This window comes from Lepus europaeus, chromosome 16, assembly GCF_033115175.1.
Source record: "Lepus europaeus isolate LE1 chromosome 16, mLepTim1.pri, whole genome shotgun sequence".
NCBI lineage: Eukaryota > Metazoa > Chordata > Mammalia > Lagomorpha > Leporidae > Lepus > Lepus europaeus.
Genome location: NC_084842.1, coordinates 49,957,968 through 49,966,477, shown reverse-complemented (window position 1 = coordinate 49,966,477; position 8,510 = coordinate 49,957,968). Strand labels below are relative to the sequence as shown.

General features: G+C 51.1%; 1 protein-coding gene across 2 annotated transcripts in view; it reads right to left on the bottom strand.

Annotated features, from left to right (window-relative positions):
- Positions 1-451: 451 nt before the first annotated feature.
- Positions 452-8,510, bottom strand: part of LRRC66 (leucine rich repeat containing 66) — a 34,911-nt gene continuing 26,852 nt past the window's right edge. For both annotated transcript variants that reach the window (XM_062213836.1, XM_062213838.1), the window contains exons 4-5: positions 4,735-4,924; positions 452-2,868 (exon numbers count right to left, since the gene is read on the bottom strand). In XM_062213836.1, the coding sequence (XP_062069820.1) occupies positions 1,079-2,868; positions 4,735-4,924 (1,980 nt within the window). In that variant the 3' untranslated portion in view covers positions 452-1,078. The remainder of the gene's footprint in view (positions 2,869-4,734; positions 4,925-8,510) is intronic.

Below are 8,510 nucleotides of genomic sequence, written 5' to 3'. Positions count from 1 at the left end.
TTAAGCTGAGATAGAAGAAGTCACCAGCATCCTCCAGTTGCCACCTGCCAGGGACTCTTGAGTCTCCATCAAGGGAAACCTCTGCAGCGTGCGGCTCTGTTTCACCTCTCCCTGTCTGTAGGCGCCATGCTCGGCTCGCATGGCTTCCATCCTCTCAGTCACATTAACATAAGACCTTGGGGTTTAAATGTCTGCATGATTCGGGACGCAGATCATGTTCAGGCTCTAGGGCTGTCTTTTAGAGGCAAGCAGAAGTGAAGCGGCAGGAAGAAAAACGAGAAAATGTCAGAAGTGGAAAGAGAGAAGAACACAGCTCCTAAGAGCCCAGGCCGGAGCGTCACACCAAGGGCCAGGCAAGGATAATGGCAGAACACCTTTTTCTTTTACAGAAAACACCACTTCTTTTCTTGAAAGTTAATTTTTAATTTTTGTTCTAGGAAATGGTCCCTCTTTTAACATAACTTATTAAAGATATTTACAATAATTAAAAATATTTACAATTTTTCTGAACCCTTCCAATTTTGCAGTTTCACTATCAACCTCCAAAAACATTCTGCCAGTCTTTGTGCAGAATTCATTAAAATCTGTTCAGCATTTCCATACAAGGGCTTTGTAGGTATCAAAGATGTCACTTGAGTTCCTCTGATGGCAAGGTGAGCTCCCTGTCTTCGTGGTAGTAGAGTTGATCCTCACATAGAGAGCCAACGCCCTGCCAATCGCCCTGGGTCTGCGTTTGAGTGTACAAGTTAGAATCATCTTCTAAGTGCAACAGGAGATATCCTCTGAGTATTTACCCCAGTCTCCAGCACTGAGTTGTTCCTGTGTTCTGAGTGAAATGGTTTGAGGTGGAGGCGCTTGGTTTTTGGAACCATCTTCCCCACCTTCTACCCCGTACACACTGAGAAATACTTTATCACCGTAGGATTTTAACAACTGTTCGGGATCATAATCTTCAATGGACATACAAACCCCACATTTGCCTGTTTCTGTCTGGTTGGAATTCATGTCGCCCCCTTGAGGATTTTGCTGTGAGGGTCTTAAGAGGTGACCTTGAAAGGAGCGTCTTTTTGAGCTGTGTTTATTCCCTGAACGAAAGTTTCATAGTTGCCTTCCTGTCTGAGTCTCCTTCCTGGCAATCCCTCTCATCAGGGGCTGTGGGAACCCCAGCACTGGAAAACACTAGGTCTCTAAGCGAGCAGTGCCATTCCACTGCCTCGGGTTGAGGAGCTGTGTCATAATCGTAACGGAATGTGCCTGGCACCTCACCACTCACACGGCTACCGCCCAGCGAGCTGGGCAAGCTGAATGGATGGTCACATTCATGGGTGTCAGACACACTGTCCAGATGAGTATCGCCCAGACCAGAGTCTGGCCCGGAAATGAGAAGTTTTTCAAAACGATGCTCCTGATTCTCATATTTCCCCAGAATCCTCTGGGAGGTGCTGTTGTCCTCAAGACTTTCTTCTGACGTCGTATTGTCCCTGCGGTGCCGCGAGTTCATGTCCTGTAGGGGCTCCCCGACCCCAGCGCATTCCTCCCAACGAGATTCTGCTTCAGTCACGTCCCTTGCACCTTCTGAGCTTGTCGAACTTAGGGTAAACAAAGACCCTTCATCGGAGTCGTAGTCACTCTCCAACTTGTTCTGAGGGTCGGGAGGAGCATATTTCTGCACTGGCTCCCCGTTCGCGGGACCGCCATCCTGCCAACTGCCCCATCTTGGAGGAAAGATGGGAGGGTCTGCACCTCCTGGGTCACCGTGTGGGACCCCACCGTTATAATAGGCTGAGGGATCCGCTTCAGCACCGGCCCCCTTGACCCTTGGCTGAGGTGCACTCTGCAAATTCAGGTGCCAGACCGGTTGCATGCCCCCAGAGAATTCCATCGGTAAGGCTGCGGTTTCTGAAGGGGCCTGGGCAGTGCCCGCTCTCTCCTGATTCTCCCCAGGCCTCTGGGCATTGGTGGATGGTGGCGTTCTAGAGACCGAAGCTGGCATTTCTTTCGAGCGTGGCCGGTCTAATGGATTCCCACTCTGGGCTGAGCCAGACAGAGTCTGTAACGACGTGCCCGCTCCGGGAGGGACGTCCACGGAGCGCTCCCTGGGAGCGTCCTCCTCGGCCACGCTTTCGTAGTGGAAGTCTCCAAGGACGTCGTTCCCGTAGGTCGGCGCAGGTGCGGCCTGCTGGCTGCGGGCGCGGGCAGCGCTGCTGTTCAGAAGCACATTGTCGTACCTGCTTCCCGCCCGGCTGTCGCCGCTGCCTTGCTCGGAGCTGCGCCAGCGGCTGCTTTGCTGAGTTCCGTCTGGAAGGACAGTGAGGTACAGGTGAGGCTCTGCCGTCGAGAGAGCGTCCTGGTTCTCATAGAGGTTTGGACCGTGAACCCCTGGGTGCACGTGTGTGCTGGGGTGCTGCGTGTTCGTGGCAGCCACCGCGTCGTCGTAGAAGCCCTCGTTTGCATAGGCACTGCCTGGCGCACGAGGGCCCTTGGGGCGGCATCGTTGGAGCCACAGTCTGTCAATGTAGGGCCTTGCGAGAGCTCCCAGGTAGAAAGCCACGGCGAACGTCAGCAACACGGACAGGCAGACGGCCAGGGTCAGGTCCGCGTGCTGTTCGGCATCTTCGTCCCGTCTGTACGCGGCGCGCACGTCCCGGGCGGGCCTTGCCCTTCTTGGCAGCCGGCTCTGCCGCTCCCAGAGATCAGAGCCCCAGTGCTCCGGCCTCCCGGCGGTGGACAAGGGCATGCGCCTGCCTTCCCCGGGCCTCTCCTCCTGGCTTCCTCCGTGGCCTTCCCCGTGGCTGCGATCGGTGTGAGGAAGGTGGGTCTCGCTGGAAGGTCTGCTCTGGGGAGTCTCCCTGTGGGCCGCCTTGTGTCCTGCAGGTGCGGGATAAACACACACATGAACAGACTCGAAATAAGACTCTAGGGGTTTCAAAGGCCTCCTCTGGCTATATCTCAATGTGTATGTCACGTGGTGATAGCATTTCCTCGTTTTCCGCTGCCAACAGTGTGCCTGGGGCTCCGTGCGCATTCACACAGGGCTGCCAGGCCTAGGTCTGTGGAGGAGCGTGGTTCTTGGGCTTCCTGCCTGCCTGCCTGCCTGCTGCCCGTGGACGAAGAGGCCAGCCTGCAGGGACAGCCACACAGCTTCTCCTTCGTGGCCTCAGCCAGATTGCACCAGCCTCCTGCAAACCCTGGCTCGCTCCCGCGGGTTCACAGCCTTATTCCCAGCCATTCCCTGTGCTGCGGAACACAGAACCGTCCAGCTGCCCATACTGCTTCCGGACGGTCGGCCGCCCGCGCTCAGATGCCGTTTGTGGCTTTTGTAAAGGAGTGAAACACGCGTGGCTGGCAACATTCAGACTTCTCTCTGCTCTTCAAGCCCATGGTCCTGCTTTAAAGGTGGTTCCGAATGGAGCAGGGGCTAAGACTGATTTAAAGAAAGAAATCTGACTTACTTTTTTCCTAGTTAGGAGTTTGAGATCTACCCAACATGGTTAGTAGTGCAAACAATTTAAAAAATTTTTTTAAATTAAAAAAAAAGAAACCTTCCCACCTTCAACACCAGTAACAGATTCTAGAACTTTGGGGGGCCGGCGCTGCGGCTCACTTGGTTAATCCTCTGCGGCACCGGCATCCCACATGGGCGCCGGATTCTGTCCGGATTGCTCCTCTTCCAGCACAGCTCTCTGCTGTGGCCCCAGAGGGCAGTGGTGGATGGCCCAAGTGCTTGGGCCCCTGCACCCACATGGGAGACCAGGAGGAAGCACCTGCCTCCAGGCTTCAGACTGGCGTAACTCTGGCCGTGGTGGCCATTTGGGGGGAACCAATGGAAGGAAGACCTTTCTTTCTGTCTCTCTCTCACTGTCTAACTCTACCTATCAAAAAAACAACAACAAAAACAAACAAACAAACAAAACAAACAAAACTTTGGGGGTGGGGCCAGGAACAAATTGAAGGAAGGTAAGGCTTTTGATGTAACAGTGTTTGTTTTGTGTATACAGAGGACCAGACTTCCAGGGGGTGAGCAAGCATTTAAAATAATGTTTCAAATTTTTAAAGTGATTTTTTAAAAAAAGATTTATTTACTTATTAGAAAGGCAAAGTTATAGAGGCAGAGGCATAAAGAGAGAGAGAAAGAGAGAGAGAGAGGTCTTCCATCTGCTGGTTCACTCCCCAAATGGCCGCAACAGCCAAGATTAGGCCAGGTTGAAGCCAGGAGTCAGGAGTTTCTTCCAGATCTCCACGCAGGTGGAGGGACCCAACCGTCTTCCCTTGCTCCCAGGCCATAGGAGAGCTGGATGGGAAGCGGAGCAGCCAGGACATGAACCAGTGCCCATATGGGATGCCGGCACTGCAGGAGGCGGCTTTACCCGCTATGCCACAGCCCCGGCCCCTAAACTGATTTCTTTAATCAATTGTTGGTTAAGGATAGGGATAAAATTGTGACATTTAGGGGCAACAGGGTAAAACTCTATCTAGCAAAATGTCTGTTCTTGACCAAATCCAACTGACTCTGAGTGAACTAAATTTGATTACGTGAAAAAATCATTCATGACCTGAGGGAAACAGTGAGGCACCACCGACGGGGGAATGCCACGGTACCACGTGGACCACCGCCGGGGAGGAGCACTCCTGCTTCCAGGGGGCGGCCAGGATTTCGAGCAGGACCACGGTCTTGTGGGTGTGCATGCTACGCTCAAATGAAAGCATGCAGAAAGCAGAGCCCCGCTGGCGTACCCGTGGATCTGTTGCATATCGCACCCCACTTTTCCCTCCAGGATCCAGCACTGGAGTTTTGGAATTCCATCACGCTGTCATCACACTGCCAGGGGTTGTCGGCCAGGTCCACGTCCAGATGCGGGAGTTCCAGGGCGATGCCCATCATCGGCAGGACAGTGATCAGAGCGTTGCTGCTGAGGTCCACGACCTGCTTGAGAAGACACACATTTAGGCTTCTCTGGGAATAAAGACGGTTAGAGTCTAAGTTAGAGTTACTGGAAGCTACTGTTTACATCTCTATGGAAGCAATATATTAAGGGTAATTCAAAAAGTTGAAGCAAAGGCCGGCGCCGTGGCTTAACAGGCTAATCCTCCACCTTGTGGCGCCGGCACCCCGGGTTCTAGTCCCGGTTGGGGCGCCGGATTCTATCCCGGTTGCCCCTCTTCCAGGCCAGCTCTCTGCTATGGCCCGGGAAGGCAGTGGAGGATGGCCCAAGTGCTTGGGCCCTGCACCCGCATGGGAGACCAGGAGAAGCACCTGGCTCCTGGCTTTGGATCAGCGCTATGCGCCGGCCGCAGCGGCCATTGGAGGGTGAACCAACGGCAAAAGGGAAGACCTTTCTCTCTGTCTCTCTCTCTCACTATCTACTCTGCCTGTCAAAAAAAAAAGTTGAAGCAAAAATTAATTTAAAGATACCTTTATTTTGGTGCAAAATAATTTTGAAATCCTTGCACAGTCTTCATAAAACACATTTCCCATGAAATTTTGGAATGCCTTTGCAATCTTAGCATAGGTTTGAGGATCAGAGAATGCTGGATTGAAACCTCTGCTCTTCCCCAAAACACTCTGTGAGTCTTGACCAATTGTTTCTGAGACTCCCTCCCAGGGGTGTGAACACTGAGTGTGGTGCCTGTATTAGATGTCCAGTCGTGTTCCCTTCCTTCTTTCCTGTGAATTGTAGTTTACACTGTTAAATAAAACCTAGACTCTCATGTGATCAAGTCCTTGAATTGGTAACAGGTCTAGAATTTCTGGAAACACTGTGATCTTGAAGACCATCAGATACACAATGATGAGACACAGAACAGAGAATTGTGATGGACCGGAAGTAGCAAAGAGAGATCTTTTGTATCCAATATTATCTCAAAGGTCCTAGTGCATGTCTTTGCATCCATGGCCATTCAGTATATGCAAAAGGATTACTTCTTCTGGTCTAATAAGGAAGACAGTAAAGCCAGGGAACAGACGGGATTCCTGGTTCTAGGGTCTCGGGGCAGAGACCGTTGGGCAGGACACGGCAGGTGCAGGGGCTGCAGGGAAGTGTGGCTGTGTGGCCGGTGCTTCTCAGGGGCCCATTTGCTGGGCATGGCTGGGTATCAGGGATCTACTGGGGGCTTTATGTATATTTTCTCTAACCCTCCCAACAACTTCATTCTCCTCCTTTTCATGGAGGAGGGAACTTGGCTAAGCCACATTAGTATAGCCCACATTAGACCCTGGCACTGGGGCCTGGGACCTAGCAGGTTCTTAGTAAATGTTGGAAAGGACTGGTAGAGTTGAGATCGGATCTGGCTTCTCAGCTGTGTGCCCTCCACTACAGAACACACCCTCTCGGAGCCTGAGCCTCCGCGGCACCAGGGTGAAGGAAGTGTTGGGTGGGGGAGTCCTGGAGCCTGCAGCAGTCAAGGTGGAGTCATGGGGTTTCGGGCAGCATGGGAGTGGAGTTACTAAGAGGAGAGGAAATCATGAAAGAGAAAGTGCAATTCTTGCTTTTAACAAAGAGGAATACGGATGAAAACCAGAAAGGCTGAATGTTACCAAGGCCACTTGGCTCTAAAGATTTCAGGAAGATCAGCATTTGCATCTTGGGTTATATAAACTTGCTAGAAGAGCTGATGCAAAGAAGCAGATAGCTGCAGAGACAACAGCACTGCATTAGAAGGGGCAGCTTTCTGTGAGTTCAGGTAGACAGGGTGACCTTTCCAGTGCCGAGCAGCCAGTCTTCCCTCAGGAAGGAAGGCAGCCAAGAATAGAAGGCAGGAGACTGTGGGATGGGGAAGAAGAAACACTGCTTTGGCCTGGCCTTGCCTAAGGTGAGTAGCTTTCTTGGGTACCTCAGCGCCTGATGCTTTCCTGGTAGTTATTTGGCTTTTTTCTCATCCTAGCATCTTTTTCTATTACAAATCATGGAACAGAAAGGAGGAAGGACAGAAAATTAATGAAATGATTCAGGAGGAAGAATTTCCGAGAAAAGATGAAAACAAGACAGTCCAATTTGGCTAGAGAAAGGACCCGTCCACTAGCATTTGAAAGGGTGTACATCGAAGAAAGATTGGGGAAAGCATACAATACTGCTTCACAAATCACTGGATCTAGGAAGAATGGGATACAATTAAGAACAGAAGTGCTAATTTGAAATATCGATGAAACTTATTTCATTCCATTTAAACTCAGTGACAAATTTATACTTTGAATAATCTTTCCGGCTTCTGAAAAGACTCCCACGTGGGAAGAAACATAGAATAGTGTAAATATTAAATTCATGTCCCAGAAGAAAGACAACATCCATTTTGATATTCATCTTTCTGATATCAAATATGTTCATCATATTCCAAAACTAGTGTTTTGAGTTGCTGCCAGACATGTGGAATGGATAATAAAGAAGGAGAAGTTGTGTGTCTCTGGGCACCTCCAGTGAGCTGGGAATTACAGCTGCTTTTAAAACTCTCGCAGAGCTGATTTCTGTTTTGTCTCTTCCATCTATTCCCTGTGAGCTACAGAAGTCTCGTAAACATGATAAAAGAGCAAATAAAATTTAAAAAAAAAAAAAAAAAAACATAGGGCAAGTGGCTTACACAAATATCCTCGGAATACAGGATCCCAAATGAGGTTTCAGACAGTTGCCAACCTATTTATGGTGAACTGGGGAGCACTTCCACCTGCTGTGACCACCACTGTGGCAGACGGACTTAAAGATGATCTCCAGTGACCCTGCCCCTGGGGGTACTCACGCCACGGAACAATCTACTCCCCTTGAGTGTGGGCAAGACCAGTGATTTGTTTCTAGCGAACAGACTCCCGCTAAAGCAATGGGATGTGTCTTCCATGACATATTTCATAAAAAATCACAATGATCTCGCCAGCCTCTGTCCCTTGCTGGCCCTGGAGCAAGCTGCCATGGTGGAGAAGCCCACGGGGCACAAAACTGAGGAGAGGCTCAGCCAGGAGCCAGGAAGGAAGTGAGCCCTTGGTCTGACAGCCCTCCAGGGCTGGAGCCTGCACACAACTCAGTGAGCTCAGAAGCGAGTCCTTTGCCAGCGGGGCTGAGGCTCCAGCCTGGGAATCACTGACTACAGCCTCTCAAGAGACCCTGAAGCAAAGGCCCCAGAGAAACCAGCCCTGGATTCCTGACCAACAGAAATTGTGGGATGATCTATGTATGTGTGATTTTTTATTTTTTAAGATTTATTTATTTGAAAGGCAGAGTTACTACGGAGAGGCAGAGGGAGAGAGAGAGAGAGAAGTCTTCCCTCTGCTGGTTCACTTCCCAAATGGCCACAATGGCCGGAGCTGAGCGGACCCGAAGCCAGGAGCCAGGAGCCTCTTCCAGGTCTCCCACATGTGTGCAGGGGCCCAAGGACTTGGGCCATCTTCCACTGCTTTCCCAGGTGCATTAGCAGGGAGCTGGATCAGAAGTGGAACAGCCGGGACTCGAACCAGTGCCCATGTGGGATGTCAGCGTGGCAAGCGGTGGCTTTACCCACTCCACCACAATGCTGGCCCCTAGAGGGTG